Source organism: Oncorhynchus kisutch, linkage group LG1 (genome assembly GCF_002021735.2).
Source record: "Oncorhynchus kisutch isolate 150728-3 linkage group LG1, Okis_V2, whole genome shotgun sequence".
NCBI classification, from domain to species: Eukaryota; Metazoa; Chordata; class Actinopteri; order Salmoniformes; family Salmonidae; genus Oncorhynchus; species Oncorhynchus kisutch.
Window position 1 is genome coordinate 70,741,993 of NC_034174.2, and position 21,686 is coordinate 70,763,678.

General features: G+C 43.7%; 1 protein-coding gene across 1 annotated transcript; it reads left to right on the forward strand.

Moving 5' to 3' along the window:
- The first annotated feature begins 829 nt into the window (after positions 1 to 829).
- On the forward strand, positions 830 to 21,255 carry wbp1lb (WW domain binding protein 1-like b). Its single transcript, XM_020478794.2, has 4 exons — positions 830 to 1,302; positions 13,611 to 13,713; positions 16,786 to 16,947; positions 17,902 to 21,255. Exons 1-4 carry the CDS (start codon positions 1,216 to 1,218, stop codon positions 18,702 to 18,704), a joined length of 1,155 nt encoding a protein of 384 aa, XP_020334383.2. The 5' UTR covers positions 830 to 1,215; the 3' UTR covers positions 18,705 to 21,255.
- The last annotated feature ends 431 nt before the right edge of the window (positions 21,256 to 21,686 follow it).

Genomic DNA, 21,686 nt, shown 5'->3' on the forward strand with positions numbered 1-21,686 from the left:
GTTTATGGCCATTGACATTAACGGGCAAAAGTGGTGAGGGAGGAGCACCCTTCACAAATCCAACAGTAATCTGCTGCTCTATCATGTAGTCGACAAGGCAGCCTGGTCCAGAAACATACATCTCTTTTCCATAAAATACTCTGTTTGAATTTTTCAAACTAGTTTTCATTGGGAAGGCAGATAAAGTGTTTTTAGCAAAAAGCAATCACTTTTGCATGTGAAACCACAGAATCCTACCCATTGCTCCACGTGCTTAATTACATCACTTTTGTTCTGAGCTGACTTTGCCATGGGCTTTGAACGGGGCACCTGGCTGACGCCCGGGAGACAGCCCAGTTTCAAAACAAATGCAATCAACTTTTACTGTTCATTTGAGAAGGCTGCTGCTCCCTCCCGCTTTCGCCTCAAATATATGTATAAAGACCATAAATGTCTGGTTTTGTTTTCTTGGAAAGCTGTGAGTGCTATTATATGATGCAATATTAGTAATTGTTGCATTTACAATTGATCTAAGTCCTATCAACTGATTTGAGCCAGAGTATGGCTTCCTCTGAAACTAACACACATACAGTGCAGATAAATTCTTCACATTCATTGTTTTACACAGTCTTTTTTCCCCTGTTATTTTTACCAGGTAAATTGACTGAGAACACGTTCTCATTTACAGCAACGACCTGGGGAATAGTTACAGGGGAGAGGAGGGGGATGAATGCACCCTACACAGGGCAGTGTACCCAATCACTGCACTGGGCAGTCGGATATGTTTTATTTTTTTAGACAAGAGTGCCTCCTACTGGCCCTCCAACACCACTTCCAGCAGCATCTGGTCTCCCATCCAGGGACAACCCTGCTAAACTTCAGAAGCAAGCCAGCAGTGGTATGAAGGGTGGTATGCTGCTGGCATTTTATCACAGCACTGGTAAACCAAACTATGGTTGAATAACTCCCTAACCAACATGGCTGATCTTTGGACCGTCACAGGAAGGTTCAAACCATTATAGTATTCAAGTTCTACGCTCGGCGTACCCCGGGCCAGGTTAATCGAATTCGCCCAATGTGCCTCCTTAAAATATCAAATTACGCTGTAGCAAGGAGGCAGCGCATGCGTGGTCTTTCAGTGCGTCCGGTAGAGCCGTAAACTAGTTTGACATTTCGCTAAGATTAGTGAAGTGAACAACACACGTCTTATGTTTTTACACGAGTCCGGTCGGAGGAATGAACGAGATTTTAGGTGTGGGTCTTAAAATGGGATTGTTTTTGCACGTTGTAGCTGTCAGCCCCTCCGACGCGACATTAGACGAGGTAAGATTTGGACTCAAGGATTTGTTTTTGGTTCGGTTCATGCAGGTTGTTTATTTGGGTACCTAGTAAAGTTGCATATACGGCTAGCTACTTTGTTAGGTAGCTAGTTATTCATTTGGCCAGCTGTTTTCCTACACGTTTGCTGGCTAACTAGTCTCGGTTGGGTATAACTTTATAACTTCTAAGTTCGACCGCTGTAGCTAGCTTTAGCTATCGTGCTAGCTAGCTAGTTGTTCAGTCAGCTATTTAGTTGGCATCACAGGCACTTGCTAGTCAGCGTTGACTGAAGTCGACAAAGTATGTGCTGCTTTAGTAACTAACGTTAGCTACATGGGCTACTGTTAGTCACTAACCTTAACCTTAGTGTTAAGCAAACGTCTCTAGCCGCACCCATTGACCGCTGTCTAATTAAATGGTTGAGTTATCAAATATCTCGCCACATACTAGCACAGCATTATCATCCTACTAGCCAATAAGTCAGTAGCTGTCTTATTAAAAACAATGATTAGTTGATGTTTCGTTTATATATTTGTATTGAAACTGAAACTGCATGTGTAAGTGCTGTTTTTTAAACGGGTTGGCTGTTGTAACGAAAATGATGAGCGTGCATCGATGTGACCGGAGTCTGCGTTATGATTCTGAACAGCCAGCTAGTAACAATGAGGAGATTCGGTTCATCTGGCACGGGTAGGCGTGTTTTGCGTAATGTAAAAGTTGATTGTATTGGTTTTCAGAAACGGGCTGCCTCCCGAGCATGAGCCAAATGCTCCAGTCATAGCTCACTTTGAAGTCGGCTCAAATAAACGGCGTAATTAAGAACGTGGTGAGTGCGATTTAACATGCGAAGGTGTTCGCTTTTGATTAAAAAAAATATGTATCTGCCTTCCCAATGAAAACTAGTTTTAAAACACATATTTTCTGGAAAAGTGGTGTATGTTTCTGGACGATTCACCAGGACCGAGCAGCGCAGATTACTATTCCATTTGAGAAAGGAGCTCTTCCATCAACGTTATGCCCGTTCACGTCACCGGCCATAGACCGGTGCTCCTTGGCTCAGCATTATCGAATCCACCCAATCACAAGAAGCTGCAATGAAGGGAATCGTGTGTGTCTCGTTTCAGCCAGTGTTATCTTGTTCTTTATATGTGTCTTGTTTTCAGGTGTTTTGACTGATTTCATGTCAATATGTACAAAACAAATGCTTGCTAGCTAACCAAAAACTGTAACGATGTATTTGAGACAAGTGCTCGTTGTGCAAATGCATTACTTTTCCAATAAACGTTGCACACGCTCGATTTTGTTGATAAACAACCAACCTGTCTGTACTGTAATTTACTTTATGGAATACACTGAAGTTGTTGACGGGGGTTCATCATCGTTCATGTCCCTGTAGTCATTAATACAAGAGGTTATCAGTGAAACAGATTAGCTATCGCTGGTCTTAATGACGTTTATTGGGATGAGGCAGAACTGAGCTATTTCCGCTAGATGGACAATATGCAAAGAAAAATTTATGAAAACACACATGTGTATGACTTTGTGGCTGTGCCAGCTAGTTACCACTCTGCAGAGCTGCCTCCAGAACAAAATTCAATCGAAAAACGCTAACCTGCTCTTGTGCTTTCAAGACAACTGGAAATGTTTTGGTGTAGAACGACGTCACATCATGACGTCAGTGATCTGACGTTTGTCTTGAACACACTGAAGTTGGCCATTTTAGAGTGCCCAGTTGTTATGAACCTGGCTTAAATTCAGTCCATGTCATGACACACAAAGTCCCCCCTCATAAGAGCATTGTAAGCATTTTGTTATCATTAGATAATGAAATATATCCCTGCAAAAGGTTCAGATAATTATTACTACAAGTAAAGTTATTTAAGTTATGGCCCATTTTATACAAAGAAATTGATACAGAAGCCAATCACAGCACTCCTTTTGGGTAATTCTCACAACTGGCATTTGACCCCAAAATTATTATATATTCATGTTTATATTTTTCAATATTCATATGTGAAAATTTTAATTAAAGTACCACTCATATTACAGAGCAGGCAGTAAAGCTTTGACACCAATTTTTCCTTTGTAGTGCAGTTTAAACATTATGGAGACTTAAAGAAGGCCTGGTTAATGCCAAAATTCACATGTTCCAACTTAAATTTATTATTTCTCAATTATGCTTCAAGATACAAATGTCAAATATACACTGATGGTACAAAATATGAATAACACCTTCCTAATATTGAGTTGCGCAGCCCCCTTTTCCCTCAGAACAGACTCAGTTCGTCTGGGCATGGACTCTACAAGGTGTCAAAAGTGTTCCACAGGGATACTGGCCCATGTTCTACACCTGCACCTTCTACACCTGATAGAAGCCCGTGCTTCTACACCTGCATTGCTTGCTGTTTGGGGTTTTAGGCTGGGTTTCTGTACAGCACTTTGAGATATCAGCTGATGTACGAAGGGCTATATAAATAGATTTGATTTGATTTGATGTTGACTCCAATACTTCCCACAGTTGTCAAGTTGGCTGGATGTCCTTCTTGATACACACAGGAAACTGTTGAGTGAGGAAAAAATGCAGCAGTGTTGCAGTTCTTGACACAAACCGGTGCGTCTGGCACCTACTACCATACCCCGTTCAAAGGCACTTAAACCTTTTGTCTTGCACGTTCACCCTCTGAATGGCACACAAACACAATTCATGTCTCAAATCTCTCCAGGCTTAAAAGTCCTTCAACCCGTCTCCTCCCATTTTTTATCTATACTGATTTGAAGTGTATTTAACAAGTGGCATCAATAAGAGATCATAGCTTTCACCTGGATTCACCTGGTCAGTTGATCATGGAAAGTGTTCTTAATGTTTTGTATAGTCATCTCCATCAACAATCCTTCCCCTAAAGGACCCTTCTATGGATAACATTTTGTGAAAATCAAAAAAATCATGGTCCTTTTTTGTGAGGAATCACCCACAAGTCTAAAGTTCATTTAACAATGTTTTTCTTTATTTCTAGGAAGGGGGCTACAGCCCCTCGCAGATATCTGAACGTTCTCCCTGTTTGCTGCTACATCATTGAGACTTTCATTTTGTATCTGGCATCTTGCCTTAGTTCTGGGTGACTGAATATGGTCACCAGTTGCTGAGTGGAAGTGCCAATTTGAATCCCAATGTCTTGTTTAACCTCTGGATTTGTCAAGTTCTGTTTGAGAGAAATATTGAGTGACACAATACATTGATTGCATTGTCCTACTTGGTTTTGGCCTAGGCCTACATCAGTCACCCTCATTTTTCAATAGGCCGAGGCTAACTGACCAGGTATCAAACCCAGGTTGTCCGTACATTGCATTTCAAGACTGCATTAGCCCCCTGTGCTACAGCTTAGACGTGTACCCTAATATCTGTCTGCAAAGACAAGACGGATCTCTTGCAAGGTGGTTACTCTTCACGTGGTAGTATTGTTGGCGAACCATCAACCAAAAATAGGCTAGTTCCCTGAGCACGTCCTATTTTCCCTTTGAAAAGTAGTGCTGAATATGTGTGGTGGTGGAGAATGTTCTTTTTGTTGTCACCACTGTTCTGTTCAGCACGAACTGTCCAACCTTGAACTTCAGAACACATCTCTTCTAGAACACTGTTGCTGTACAGTCCCCTTGCCAGTCAGCTCTGTGTCAGTATTGAATCTGCAAAATAGGAAGTGAACTATGCCGGGGTTCTACACTAACTTTTTCCAGCTACCACCTTTTTTAGTTGCTGGCACCAGCACACGATTTAGTCACACCAAACTTTTAATTTAAAAAAAGATAATGGACAATGACCTGGCCGGTGTCCCGTAATGACTGCATTCTGTACAGAACCAGGCTAAAAATGACTAGTCATCTTTTAAATTAGTATGCCCTTGTTCTTTGATGTAGATAGATTTACTGTAACAGAAAAGAGACTTGAAATAAAATGCTGAATGTATTTATTGCAGATTTCAAAGTGGCATGTGTTCTGTGAAATCATCTAGAGGGCAGAATTTGAAAAAACGATACTTGATACTGTACCAAAACGATATCACGGCAAAAAAATTACATTTGATGTTCAAAATCCACAATTCTTAAAACATATTTGCAGACCATTGTTGGGAGAATTTGTGAAATGTAGATTTTTGTGTAGTTATCCTTTAATTCAGGTGCTTACCAGCTAGCTGTGTTTCTGCAGCGCACTTGTGATGTTGTTTTCAAAACAAATGACCACTGGATTGATGCAAATAATACTGACATGGGTCAAGATCTGACAGGAAATCGAATGTTAAAATCAGCTGCTATTGAAATTATGCACTTATCATTCATTTGCGGCCTGAGCAAGTAGCCTATACAGGATTCATACAGACAAATTCAATGACTTTTTCCAAGCACTTAAAGCTGCAAGATGTAAGTTTTTGAGTGACCAGACCAAATTTGCATAGAAATATGAGTTAAAGATCCCTCATTGAAAGCAAGTCTAAGAAGCGGTAGATCGGTTCTATGAGCGCTATTTCTTTGCTTCCCATTTGAAGTTCTGCTCTTTGCATCTTTTACTTTCAGTTTTGTACACCAGCTTGAAACAGCTGAAAATACAATATTTTTGGTTATGGAAAATATTTCTCACAATGGTTTAGATTGAACAATGATTCCCTACACTATACTTATGTCACATAAACTGAATTTAGGTGAACTAATAGAATTTTATCAACCAGGACATGCCAGAGTGATTTCTACATAGTGCATCTTTAAATAAGAAATGTGAAGGACCTACATTTGATATTTAGTTGTAATAACGTATAGAAAAAAATCTATGCAAAAAAGTGTGCATTACCACTTTTAAGAATAAGGAATTTATTTAAAGGCCTTATGCATTGACATTTTGGATTATTTTGACCTTCTAAAATATGTAAAAAATAATGTGCGTTTTGCCTGACTAAATAGTCATGTTCCCAACGCACACGCTAATGAAGTCTGGCTTAAATCAACTACCATAACTTCAATGACTTTTCAAGGACCAAAGAGCATAGACATAGGGCTCTCCAACTCTGTTCCTGGAGAGCTACTGTAGTTTTTTGCTCCAAGCCTAATCTAGTGCACTTGATTGGAATAATTAGCTGGTTGATTAACTGAATCCGAAGTTACCTGGAAGCGAAAACATTGAGGAGCGTAGCTTTCCAGGAACCGGGTTGGAGAGCCTTGCTCTAAAGGAAATGTCAGATTTTTTTAAAGGCAGACTATTCCATGGTGACTGTCGGTCTTGGCTCCACGCAACGACCAGCAATTTGAGCTCCGCAAGCTCTCTGCCCCGACAGATTATATGTGGGCTATATGTGTGTAGCGTGTGTGTGGTAAACAATCAACATATCGAACAAACAGCTTCGGAAATCCATCTTTTGTTTTCTATAGATCAATTATATAACCTAGATTAAAATAGCGTTATTAAAAAAAGAATCACTGGCCCAAGCAAGCCACTGACGAGGGCTTCCTAAAGCTCCCCTGTAGGTCAAGCCCTGACACCCAAACATCTCCGATTGTTTTGGCTGCAGTAGTGAACCCTGTATGCAATATGTCAGTCCAAAAGAATGCTTTGCTGGTTGAGATTTCTTTGCCTGTCATGTAGCTTACAGGCCTGAGAAAGACTCAGTTGGGTTTTCTTTTTCATTCAAGACATTTTGTAGTTTTTAGCGATGTGCCTACTAAGAATTTGAAACTAACATGCTTCTTTGCATGAAAAGGTAGATCCTCCATAAATAATTTAGCTTAGACACTAGTATACAGCATCGATAGTCTGTCAGTATGGCAGGTTTGTGCGTATTCATGCCAGATCAAATGCTATATCATATGAACACGGTCAAGAATCCACTTAGTCACTTTTTAGCAGCTGTCCAAGAGAAAAAATGTTCTGATAGTCAAGCAGTGACACCGGACTGTTCTTGTATGTCTGGTTGTTTCAGCACCTTCTCATTATGGTCGATTTTACATTTAATTAATCTCTATTATGCCTGTAGGCTCTGGCAGAGTTAGTAACACAATCCACCCATCCCTAATCTTCTACTGTAGTATGAGAAGGGATGGTTGTTCCATCCTGCAGCAGCCTATTGTCGAAGGCTGAGAGACTGAGGAATGTTGTCTGTCGAGATTCTTTGTTGGCTCAATGTCTTGTCTGATACGTCTCCTAGGCGATAGAAAATTCAGACGCCCCAAAAAAACAACTTTTCATCTCTTAACCTTGGCTTTCTCATCTTTTAACCTTGGCTTTTTTATCTCTTAACCTTGGCTTTTTTATCTCTTAACCTAGACTTTTTTAAATCTCTTAACCTTGGCTTAGGCAATTTGTTGTCCAAATAGTATTCTTACATGGATTTGGCTTTAGTTTTTGTTTCTAGGCCTAGCCTATCGTGCTAACTGGACTGGAACCAACACCCTAGCACAAATACAACAACAAGTAACAAAAACATCACGTCATAGGCCTAAGGGTTATATCTTTGCACTTCGGTTCTTGACAACAGCCCCTGGGAGCCAGGGAGTTCTTGATCTCCTCTAAAGCCAAAGGTCTCTGACCTGAAAATGCCTCCAAACCAAACAGTATCCTAGTTTCTCTGCAGTTTTCAGCTTTAACCTGTTAGTTTTTTTTGTGTGATGGGCTTATGCCATGTCATACAATGTAGTTGTATGGTGTAAACAATTTTGTGGGAGGTTGTTAAAAAGATGCACTGTGGAGATGCTCCAGACTTTCCTAGTGGAAACGCATAGGCTAGTGTGTGCGTGAAGTTGATCTGTGGCTGGGTTTCACTATTCCTGTGTTTATAACTGTCCTCATTCGGACACACAAACTCCGCCTGCCGTTTTGAATACCGAGGGTGCTCCACTCTTCATTACCATGCAGTCCTCTACTCTGGCTGGCAGCTCACACTCCACTGCCGCTTGGACATTTCCTTAGAGAAATCCTTGTCCCCTCTTTTGCTTGGTTTTGTGTGTGCTCTTTCACTTTTTTCATCTGTGGACTGGAAGGATAACGACCCTTGAGTTGAAAGCACTTGCGCTCCTTGGGATTTAGGAATTTTGGACAGTTATGCCTCTCCAGCTGGAAAGGAAACGGGTATAGAAAACCTTGGCTAACATTTCTCCTCGGGATTTAATCCATAATCTAATCTTGTAGATAATGTGTAGCCTGGTAGGGGTTGCCTGATAAATCAATATATATTCTGAAGCCGTTTTTGATGAGAGGCTTCCTTGGCTGTCTTCCTTGTCTGGTTTCTGGTTTTAGTTCATTCTTTATCAATGGCTATTCCTGCTGTCCCCTTGGAAAGTAGAAACTGAATGATTGAAAGAATGTTTGTATTGCCACTGATTTTTAAGTGTGTCTTTGATGTGTCAGGTTCTACAAGCTTCTGATGTAGGCTAACAGGCTAGTTCCTGTTTGACTGGAGGCACATTTAGGCCGTCATCTACGCAAACAAGCAGCTTGTGTCTGTACATTGTGTTTCTCTAGGCTAGACTAACTTGGTGTGTTTGTTCCAGTGTGGGCCATGTCTCTCTGTTCACTCTGTTGTATTGAATGTTGTATGAGGCTGAGGCTACTAGCGCCTGAATGGTAAGTGATGAGGAAATCTGAGCCGTGGACATTCTAGCAGCTTGGCACCCATGTATAAGAGGGATGATTGAGAGGTTCAATACTACCACTTATGTCTGGACCTAGTTCTTCCAGACCCTATAGGCTACATGGAACACGACTAATCAGTTATTGATCTTTGTTTTTATCTTATATTTTAGAGAGACTTATTTTATTATTTATTTATTCTGGTCAGGTACAGTATCTGTGAGTGCTGATAAAGCGACCTAGCCTAAACCCTAGAGGGCAACATGCAAATATGAGTGATCACTAGTCTATCAACTGTCTGAACGTCTTGATATAGTCTATAGGCTTTACTAACTAGTTGTTAACCAGTTGTTTGATGAATACATGTATTTGTTATTCAGGTCCCGTACAGTTACAGTATCTGTGAGAGTGTAGCTAGGTCTAATCGCCAGAGCAATTTCTGTAGAGATAGCTCAACTGCTGTATGTTGTGATCTTATAGTTGATGTTTCAGTCAATGCTCCATAATGCTATCATGAGTTGAAGGTGCTACACAAAGGATTTATTTTTGCATTGTAATTTCAGGAGATGTCCATCAATGGTCCTAATCAATGGGTAAAAATGTTTTACAGTATTACTTCCCCGCCAGTGTTGTGAATAGCTGTGATATTTACCCATTGACTTCTCCCGCGGAGCGACATCGATTGTCAAAATAGGAAAGCTGTTTTGACTTTGGCTGTGTATTTAGTGGAAATGGAGTCAAGTGGCCAATGTAGAAATCACTTTTTTCCTAGTTGCTAAAATTCTACACGGTTCGCTCTATTTCAGTTTGTGCGAAAACAAGCATTGCACAATGATTCCCTACACTTTTCAATCTAAATCGCTGTGAAATATACTTTCAACAACAAAATATATACACTGAAGAAAAATACGAACACGGCCTGTAAAGTGTTGGTCTCATGTTTCATGAGCTGAAATAAAAGATCCCAGAAATGTTCCATTTGCAATAAAAGCTTATTTCTCTAAAATGTTGTACACAAATTGGTTTGCATCCCTGTTAGTGAGCATTTCTCATTTTAACAAGATAATCCATCCACCTGACAGGTGTGGCATATCAAGAAGCTGGTTAAACAGCATGATCATTACACAGGTGCACCTTGTGCCGGGGACAATAAAACGCCACTCTAAAATGTGTAGTTTTGTCACATAACACAATGCCACAGATGTCTGAAGTTTTGAGGGTGTGTGCAAGTGGCATGCTTACTGCAGGCATGCCCACCAGAGCTGTTGCCAAATAATTTAATGTTAATTTCTCTACCATAAGTCACCTCCAATGTTGTTTTGGAGAATTTGGCAGTATGTCCAACCAGCCTCACAACTGCACATTACTTGTATAGTGTTGTGTGTGCAAATGGTTTTCTGTTGTCAACGTTGTGGGGTTATGCTTTGGGCAGGCATGTGGCATCGGACCGAGGCTCTGCATCTGTCCTCGTGCTCCTAGACCTTAGTGCTGCTTTTGATACCATCGATCACCACATTCTTTTGGAGAGATTGGAAACCCAAATTGGTCTACACGGACATGTTCTGGCCTGGTTTAGATCTTATCTGTCGGAAAGATATCAGTTTGTCTCTGTGAATGGTTTGTAAATTTCGGTGTTCCTCAAGGTTCCGTTTTAGGACCACTATTGTTTTCACTATATATTTTACCTCTTGGGGATGTTATTCGAAAACATAATGTAAACTTTCACTGCTATGCGGATGACACACAGCTGTACATTTCAATGAAACATGGTGAAGCCCCAAAATTGCCCTCGCTAGAAGCATGTGTTTCAGACATAAGGAAGTGGATGGCTGCAAACTTTCTACTATTAAACTCGGACAAAACAGAGATGCTTGTTCTAGGTCCCAAGAAACAAAGAGATCTTCTGTTGAATCTGACAATTAATCTTAATGGTTGTACAGTCGTCTCAAATAAAACTGTGAAGGACCTCGGCGTTACTCTGGACCCTGATCTCTCTTTTGAAGAACATATCAAGACCATTTCAAGGACAGCTTTTTTCCATCTACGTAACATTGCAAAAATCAGAAACGTTCTGTCCAAAAATGATGCAGAAAAATTAATCCATGCTTTTGTCACTTCTAGGTTAGACTACTGCAATGCTCTATTTTCCGGCTACCCGGATAAAGCACTAAATAAACTTCAGTTAGTGCTAAATACGGCTGCTAGAATCCTGACTAGAACCAAAAAATTTGATCATATTACTCCAGTGCTAGCCTCTCTACACTGGCTTCCTGTCAAAGCAAGGGCTGATTTCAAGGTTTTACTGCTAACCTACAAAGCATTACATGGGCTTGCTCCTACCTATCTCTCTGATTTGGTCCTGCCGTACATACCTACACGTACGCTACGGTCATAAGACGCAGGCCTCCTAATTGTCCCTAGAATTTCTAAGCAAACAGCTGGAGGCAGGGCTTTCTCCTATAGAGCTCCATTTTTATGGAACGGTCTGCCTACCCATGTCAGAGACGCAAACTCGGTCTCAACCTTTAAGTCTTTACTGAAGACTCATCTCTTCAGTGGGTCATATGATTGAGTGTAGTCTGGCCCAGGAGTGGGAAGGTGAACGGAAAGGCTCTGGAGCAACGAACCGCCCTTGCTGTCTCTGCCTGGCCGGTTCCCCTCTTTCCACTGGGATTCTCTGCCTCTAACCCTATTACAGGGGCTGAGTCACTGGCTTGCTGGGGCTCTCTCATGCCGTCCCTGGAGGGGGTGCGTCACCTGAGTGGGTTGATTCACTGTTGTGGTCATCCTGTCTGGGTTGGCGCCCCCCCCTTGGGTTGTGCCGTGGCGGAGATCTTTGTGGGCTATACTCAGCCTTGTCTCAGGATGGTAAGTTGGTGGTTGAAGATATCCCTCTAGTGGTGTGGGGGCTGTGCTTTGGCAAAGTGGGTGGGGTTATATCCTTCCTGTTTGGCCCTGTCCGGGGGTGTCCTCGGATGGGGCCACAGTGTCTCCTGACCCCTCCTGTCTCAGCCTCCAGTATTTATGCTGCAGTAGTTTATGTGTCGGGGGGCTGGGGTCAGTTTGTTATATCTGGAGTACTTCTCCTGTCCTATTCGGTGTCCTGTGTGAATCTAAGTGTGCGTTCTCTAATTCTCTCCTTCTCTCTTTCTTTCTCTCTCTCGGAGGACCTGAGCCCTAGGACCATGCCCCAGGACTACCTGACATGATGACTCCTTGCTGTCCCCAGTCCACCTGGCCATGCTGCTGTTCCAGTTTCAACTGACCTGAGCCCTAGGACCATACCCCAGGACTACCTGACATGATGACTCCTTGCTGTCCCCAGTCCACCTGGCCATGCTGCTGCTCCAGTTTCAACTGTTCTGCCTTATTATTATTCGACCATGCTGGTCATTTATGAACATTTGAACATCTTGGCCATGTTCTGTTATAATCTCCACCCGGCACAGCCAGAAGAGGACTGGCCACCCCACATAGCCTGGTTCCTCTCTAGGTTTCTTCCTAGGTATTGGCCTTTCTAGGGAGTTTTTCCTAGCCACCGTGCTTCTACACCTGCATTGCTTGCTGTTTGGGGTTTTAGGCTGGGTTTCTGTACAGCACTTTGAGATATCAGCTGATGTACGAAGGGCTATATAAATAAATTTGATTTGATTTGCTACGGACAACGAACACTTGCATTTCATCGATGGCACACAGATACCGTGATGAGATCCTGAGGCCCATTGCCATTCAACTGCTGCTATCACCACATGTTTCAGCATGATAATGCACGGCCCCATGTCGCAAGGATCTGTACACAATTCCTGGAAGCTGAAAATGTCGTAGTTCTTCCATGGCCTGCATATTCACCAGACATGTCACCCTTTGAGCTTGTTTGGGATGCTCTGGATCAACATGGACGACAGCTTGTTCCACTTCCCGCCAATATGCATCAACGTCGCACAGCCATTGAAGAAGAGTGGGACAACATTCCACAGGCCACAATCAACAGCCTGGTCAACTCTGAAGGAGATGTCGCACTGCATGAGACAAATGGTGGTCACACACAGCAGATACTGACCGTTTTTTATCCAGTCCCTACTTTGTTTTTGTTATCTGTGACCAACCGATGTAGATCTGTATTCTTAGTCATGTGAAATCCATAGATTAGGGCATAAGGAATTTTATTTGAATTGACTGATTTCCTTATATGAACTGTAACTCAGTAAAAATTGACCTTTTTGCATGTTGCGATTATTTTATTTATTTATATATATATTTTGTTCAGTATAGTTTTTCCAGCTGTTTGAAGCTGGTGGACCAAAAGTGAAAGTAAGGCTCGAGCGCGAGTCTCTGCCATGTTACAGGAAAAGGGGATGAGGGGGAGATTTGTTTTGAATGCAGCCTAGTGATGTTGCAATACACCTAGCTTCCACATAGGGAAGAAATTCTGAGAAATTCTAGGGGTAGCACCTTTTTATCAAGATGATGACTAACAAGAATGAACATCAGTATTTGAGTGGCGGGTGCTGGGTCATATTCACTAGGCAACAGATGGAAGAACACAGACTGACACGGCAAGAAACGACCTGGGCTTGTCCGATATGAAATGCTTATTTCCGTTGTTCATTGCAAAGGTTTCGCTACATTGTGACTTAATGAACACGACCCAGGTGGTGGACATACGGTTTTTACACTTATTGACTTGTCTCTTCTTGTCTTCCAGAGCCTTCTGCACTGTGAGGGGCTGAACAACCAGAGCTACGTCTGCGAATCAGGACACTGCTGTGGGGAGTCACAGTGCTGCAGTTACTACTATGAACTCTGGTGTAAGGACTCTCTCTCTCTCTCTAAGATATCACACACACCCACACACACACTCTCTACCTTTCACTCTCATTCTCCCGCTCTGAAACACATTTGCATTTTAGTCATATAGCAGTGTCCCCTCACATTCACCTGTACACGTGAACAGTGGTGGAGAAAGTACCCAGTTGTCATACTTGAGTAAAAGTAAAGATACCTTCATAGAGAATGACTCAAGTGAAAGTCACCCAGTAAAATACTACTTGACTAAAAGTCTTAAGTCTTTGGTTTGAAATAAGTGTACATCATTTCACATTTCTTATATTAAGCAAACCAGATGGCAAAATTATCTTGTTTTTTATTTATTTACGGTTAACCAGTGGCACACTTAACAGATCATTTACGAATGAAGCATTTGTGTTTAGTGAGTCGGCCAGACCAGAGGCAGTAGGGATGTTCTCTTGATAAGTGTGTGAATTGGACCATTTTCCTGTCCCGCTAAGCATTTCAATTGTTACAAAAGTACTTTTGGGTGTCAGGGAAAATGTATGGAGTAAAAAGTATATTTTCTTAAGGAATGTAGTGGAGTAAAAAGTAAAGTACAGATACTTTAAAGTACTGCTTAAGTAGTTTTGGGGGTATTTATACTTAAGTACTTTACATCACTGCACGTGAACATGCATGTACTGAACATACAGTACATGTTCTGCATGCACGCCACACATTTTTCAAAAAGACAAGTCAGTTCTGACACTCATTTAAAGCTTATTTACTGTACTAGGACTTGGGTCCTCTGCATATCTGCCTCCTCCCCCATCCCAGGAGTTAGGTCCTCTGTATATCTGCTTCCTCCTCCTCCCCCATCCCAGGAGTTAGGTCCTCTGTATATCTGCTTCCTCCTCCTCCCCCATCCCAGGAGTTAGGTCCTCTGTATATCTGCTTCCTCCTCCTCCCCCATCCCAGGAGTTAGGTCCTCTGTATATCTGCTTCCTCCTCCTCCCCCATCCCAGGAGTTAGGTCCTCTGTATATCACTTCCTCCTCCTCCCCCATCCCAGGAGTTAGGTCCTCTGTATATCACTTCCTCCTCCTCCCCATCCCAGGAGTTAGGTCCTCTGCATATCTGCCTCCTCCCCCATCCCAGGAGTTAGGTCCTCTGCATATCACTTCCTCCTCCACCCCCATCCCAGGAGTTAGGTCCTCTGTATATCACTTCCTCCTCCTCCCCCATCCCAGGAGTTAGGTCCTCTGTATATCTGCTTCCTCCTCCTCCCCCATCCCAGGAGTTAGGTCCTCTGTATATCTGCTTCCTCCTCCTCCCCCATCCCAGGAGTTAGGTCCTCTGTATATCTGCTTCCTCCTCCTCCCCCATCCCAGGAGTTAGGTCCTCTGTATATCACTTCCTCCTCCTCCCCCATCCCAGGAGTTAGGTCCTCTGTATATCACTTCCTCCTCCTCCCCATCCCAGGAGTTAGGTCCTCTGCATATCTGCCTCCTCCCCCATCCCAGGAGTTAGGTCCTCTGCATATCACTTCCTCCTCCACCCCCATCCCAGGAGTTAGGTCCTCTGTATATCACTTCCTCCTCCTCCCCCATCCCAGGAGTTAGGTCCTCTGTATATCACTGCCTCCTCCTCCCCCATCCCAGGAGTTAGGTCCTCTGTATATCACTTCCTCCTCCTCCCCCATCCCAGGAGTTAGGTCCTCTGTATATCACTTCCTCCTCCTCCCCCATCCCAGGAGTTAGGTCCTCTGTATATCACTTCCTCCTCCTCCCCTATCCCAGGAGTTAGGTCCTCTGTATATCACTTCCTCCTCCTCCCCCATCCCAGGAGTTAGGTCCTCTGTATATCACTTCCTCCTCCTCCCCCATCCCAGGAGTTAGGTCCTCTGTATATCACTTCCTCCTCCTCCCCCATCCCAGGAGTTAGGTCCTCTGTATATCACTTCCTCCTCCTCCCCATCCCAGGAGATAGGTCCTCTGTATATCACTTCCTCCTCCTCCCCATCCCAGGAGATAGGTCCTCTGTATATCACTTCCTCCTCCTCCCCATCCCAGGAGAAAGGTCCTCTGTATATCACTTCCTCCCCATCCCAGGAGATAGGTCCTCTGTATATCACTTCCTCCTCCTCCCCATCCCAGGAGATAGGTCCTCTGCATATCACTGCCTCCTCCTCTCCCATCCCAGGAGATAGGTCCTCTGTATATCACTTCCTCCTCCTCCCCCATCCCAGGAGTTAGGTCCTCTGTATATCACTTCCTCCTCCTCCCCCATCCCAGGAGTTAGGTCCTCTGCATATCACTGCCTCCTCCTCCCCATCCCAGGAGTTAGGTCCTCTGCATATCACTGCCTCCTCCTCCCCCATCCCAGGAGTTAGGTCCTCTGTATATCACTCCCTCTTCCTCCCCCATCCCAGGAGTTAGGTCCTCTGTATATCACTTCCTCCTCCTCCCCCATCCCAGGAGTTAGGTCCTCTGCATATCACTTCCTCCTCCTCCCCCATCCCAGGAGTTAGGTCCTCTGCATATCACTGCCTCCTCCTCCCCCATCCCAGGAGTTAGGTCCTCTGCATATCACTGCCTCCTCCTCCCCCATCCCAGGAGTTAGGTCCTCTGCATATCACTTCCTCCTCCCTCATCCCAGGAGTTAGGTCCTCTGCTTTTTGCCGTGATGAATGAGCTACAACATGAACTGTGAACTCCGATTGGGATGTAGAATACCAATTGACACCATGGTACACTGTTGGTAGCAAAAGTTCCAATGCAGTTACATCCTTGCTAAGGAACAACGTTTAGAACAAACCTGGAGGGTTGTTGGCCAATATCTATGGCTCTGCCTCCATGTTGTTACTGTGTAGTGGTGCACTATATCTCACTATTGCATTCACTAGCAATTTGTCACTACTGGCATTCACTGTACAGGCACTAGATGTTTACAGTAGTAATGTACTGTAGCTCTCTGTTGCTTTCAAAAACAATATGTCACTCCTTCTATTCAGCAGTACTTTTACAGTAGTTTCACCTTAGAGACATGAATAACACGTATTAACATTATGTCTATGTTTCAGTCTTTCTACTGTGTCTCTGTCTCCGGCAGGGTTCTGGCTGGTGTGGGTCATCATCTTCATCCTGAGCTGCTGCTGCGTGTGTCACCACCGGCGCACCAAGCACCGGCTGCAGCAGCAGCAGCGCCAGCATGAGATCAACCTCATCGCCTACCGCGAGGCGCACAACTACACCTCCCTTCCGTTCTACTTCAGTAAGAGTCCCGCCTATCAGAGCTCCCCGTGTGGCACGGCTTGACACCCACAACACGAGAGAGCGTCGTGTTCTGTACACAGTGTCAGACTCGTGGTAGTCCGTCATTGACGTCGTTACCGTCATATTGCGTTATTGCATGGTGTGCTGCCCGTATTAACCATGGCATGGTGTGATAGAGCTTAGGAGGAACTGCACAGATGCACAGTGTTATACTGGTAGTAGTCAACAGCATGGAATTATTGCGCAATGCCCTTCTATTTCAGTCCTATCGTTACCGTGGCGCAATGAAACACGAGAGCACTAAGCTTCATACATACTCAACTTCAGTCTCAGTAGTTCTCTCCTTCTGCGTTTCTGTCTGACTACATTACATTGTTATTCCCCAGTGCTAAAGCTTACTCAAACATTGTACCTTGGAATTTTTGTGGTTTTCCCTCTCGGCTAGGGGGGGATATTTCTCAATGGCAATTTTTGCATCAAACAGAGTTTAGTCACTGCCTGGCAGCGCTACCTTGACTCAACTCCAGTCCTTTGTTTGAACTAGGAGTTGCGGTTTTGTTTTGGTATGGGATGAAACACAGCCCTGTTTCATGCCCCAGATTGCAGGAAACCTTAACCACCGGGTCTTGGTTCAATGCCACCGGGTCTTGGTTCAATGCCACCGGGTCTTGGTTCAATGCCGCCGGGTCTTGGTTCAATGCCGCCGGGTCTTGGTTCAATGCCGCCGGGTCTTGGTTCAATGCCGCCGGGTCTTGGTTCAATGCCGCCGGGTCTTGGTTCAATGCCGCCGGGTCTTGGTTCAATGCCGCCGGGTCTTGGTTCAATGCCGCCGGGTCTTGGTTCAATGCCGCCGGGTCTTGGTTCAATGCCAACCTTGCAACATGTTTTCCTTGCAATCATTTTCAGTTAATCCTAACTGTCCTTTATGTGTCCCTCTCTTCTTCACTTCCAGGGTTTCTTCCAAATTCCCTCCTACCTGACTACGAGGAGGTGGTAAACCGCCCTCCAACCCCTCCCCCTCCCTACAGTGTCTTCCATACAGTCAGCCCCATGCCCACGGACCCACAGGACGGCCTGGGACTGGGACACTGCCCGAGCATCCAGACCACTCCGGTGCCCCCAGTGTCCGACACCCTTTGCTCCAGGCGGAGCCTGGAAGAGCCCCACTGCATTGGGGTTCCCACCATTGGCTACAACAGACACAAGGCAGACAATAGGCCTCAGGAGCCCCAGGATGGTGGACCAGCGCTAGGGCCCCAGGAGGCCTCTACAGAGGAGCCTAGTGGCCCAGAGAAGAGTTGCAAGGAGCCCCTGTTACTCGGGGACCTAGGGGGGCCCGAGAGCTGTGCCCAGGAGGACAAAGATAATAGGGGGGCTCTTGGGCGGCGGCGCCGTTTCACGGGTGACTCGGGTATCGAGGTGTGCGTATGTGACCGTGGTGGTAGTACAAGTATTGGAAGCCAGGAGGGCAAGGAGCTGAGGGAGAAGGATAGCCTAATGGGGGAGAAGGTTGAGGAGCAGGAAGGAGGAGACTTCTGCGATGGGTGCGGTCACCCCGCTCCGGGAGTAGAAGAGGAGCTAGCCCTGGATGGACCCGAAAGTAGGTCGGAGTGCGGGTCGGCAACAGGATCCACCTCCCTGCCACCACCCGCCATGACACAACCCACCCAGCCCCCGGTGTGCCTGCTCCTCCACACCATCAACGAGCTTGAGGGGACCCCTCACCATGGCAACAGCACAGAAGCCCAGGGCTGAGCTACGCTAAGCTAAAGAACATCTTCACAGAGGAGGGAGAGAGAACCAGGAGTGGGAGTCAAGACTTTTGTGTGTGTGTGTGACTGTCTGAGATATTGTGTGTGTGTGTGTGTGTGTGACGAGTAGGAAGTTGTATTTTATCCCAGAGTCTGGACTTAAAAGCCTGATGTTGATAGCTAAAGCCCATTTGGCATACTGTAATGGTGGCCTTAACTGCAATGTACAAGGAGACCGGAGGAGAGGTTTAGCCTATCAACAACCGACCTACAGACTGCATAAATCTCCTCCTTTGTCTGCCTTTGCCAAGAGGAGGCGAAAGGAGATTGTGTAAAGACTTATGCAAGCTGGAGGAGATTGATAGTCTGGTCAGTGGATGCTGACCTGACGTTTGGTGCGACCAGTATAGTGTAAGTATACACTGGTGCAACTCTAGCCTGGTCCCAGATCAGTTTGTGCTGTCTTGCCAACTCCTATGCTCAGTGTACCAAGCTACTGGAAATCATTGCAGCTACTTCCTGTGTCTGTTCACAGGAAGTAACATCCTGGACAAATACACTGAAGCGGTACAGGAACATTGTCAAGCAGTGCAGTGTAGATCGTCATGGCGACGATGTATGCTTCTGTAATGTGATAGTCCCAGTCGGTATGAAATAGAACATGGTGGCCCTGCCTGCCTGTGGGGAAAACAACCCATGGTTACTTTGGTTACCCCGTTGGCTCACAGCAAAAACTTGACCTTTTTCCAAAAGCTATTTTCTTGTCTGCTTGTCTTAGTCAATTACAAAACTACATTTAAGAAAAGTACAACATGTGTAAAGATTACTATTAAACTTTTCCTGCTCCTGAGCGTTCTCACTACTTAGAATAATGTAATGTTGTCAGGGGCTTCCCTCGTTTTCATGATGGCATTAATGTTAACTACGTGAGTGACTGCGTGCTAGTGAGCTACCAACCAGAACAGGACTCTCCAACCCTGTTCCTGGAGAGCTACCCTCCTGTAGGTTTTCACTCGCAAACCCAGTTGTAACTAATCTGATTCAGTTTATCAACAGCTCATTTTTAGAATCAGGTGTGCTAGATTAGGGTTGGAGTGAACCTACAGGATGGTAGCTCTCCAGGAGCAGGGTTGGAGAGCCCTGAACCAGAACATTAAGCTAGCCAACACAAACGGACAAGCTATAAAGCTACAAGTAGTGAGTGGAGATCCAAACGGACTGTACTAATCAAGTTAAATGTCTTATCTGTGATAAAATATCTTCCACACACGTAGCTAAAGTGTAGCCTCCTTTGACACCGGGTCCCCACAATTTCTCACTCTTCCACACCGAATAGCCTGAAGCCACGTTTGAAGAACGTTTGTTTTCCCCAGTTGGTGGGCGTTGTCGAGGGCAGTTAATTCTTATGACATGAATACTGACTCGGAGTAATACTGTACAGGAAGAGCCTGACATGAAACACTGCGTGTGAATGTTACTGTTCCACATAAGACCTTTCAGCCTTATGTTGTTTTTTATTCTCCTACAACCCTGTTGTCACAGGGACCCAAGTGCATTAACACATTTTGTGTGACACAATCCTTTTATTTTGCACATGAATATATGTAACTCTAATAATGGAGACAAAGAAATTAGTCAAACATTTAAAAAAAAGTTGTATCTGTAAATCCTGTCCTTTTTCTTTCTTTTTTCTTTGAAATTGAATCAGTTACTATTTGTTTTGTAAAGGATGGTTTTCTAATGTGTCGTTGAGATTAATTCTACATGGGTATAAAAAAAACAACGCTTACCACACAGTATGGGCCTCTATCGGAGTCTAGGACGTGATTGGTTCTGCTCTGAGATATTGATTACATGATTGTAGTGTGCATCTCTGAGAAACTGTCATGTTTGCGATCGCCCACAATGATTGTGCGTTAGTGAAACATACAGGTCCGTAGGAGAAACGGGTACAACAACAAAAAAACTTTTAGTTACGAGAACCAAGCTATCATAAGTGCTTTATATAGGCCTATTTTGCATTTTGTAGAAACAAATAGAATATTCTATAATTGTGGTACAACAAAGGTCAACTATTCTGCATTTTGGACGGATGTCTTTGTCAACTTGTGTAATGAAATTGTAAAGATTTTGATCGACATTGGAAAATTGTGTATTATAATATCATACAACGCATTTATTCACAAAACTAGCTACATTTAAATCTGTCGTGGGAAAATGTCAGTCTACAATCATTAGTTTTTTAGTTAGTGAATGATTAATTTCTATTTTATTGTTGAGTATAGAATTGTTGTACTCTGGAAACATTCAATCTCCTTCAATCAATCAAAAGAGTGTGAAGGTGAAGATACAGGGAACTCAATGCACAGATTAAATGACCTATTGAATGATGTGATAATATTCTATTGTGAATAATGGACATCATGCCAAAGATATTATGCTGTTTCCACACGGGATGTAAGGTGGTTGTGCACATTTTCAGTTTTTTGTTCGAAAGGCATTTTATTACACCAGCGAAATTGACACATGTTCAATAAATGTAAACCAGAAATACTTTTCTTTGCAATGTTGTGTTCTTTGTTTGTGTTCCACACGGCTGAATTGATAAATGATTGGAAAGCTGGATTTTAATCAAATGGACGAGGTAAGGTGAGTTGAAAATCAGTGCTATAAGAAATAATATTAGCTGTAACGTGTATAATTTGCTCCGTTAACCCTCTTGTTGTGTTTGTTAAGTCTGTGTTCCCGGTCCAAAATGACCGCCCCATTATAGCTGCTTGTAAATCCATAATGATACATATATTATCACCTAATGTTGTGTTAGCTCTTTTAATCAACTTAAGTTCTTGTGAACATTACAAGTTTTGAACTTCTATTTGCTATTCATGGCCTGTAGGCCTCATTGACCTGAACTCATACAACTTGTTTTTGAGTTAAAAGAAAAAGCTTAATGAATGGATTATTTTGACTATAACAAATACTTAGA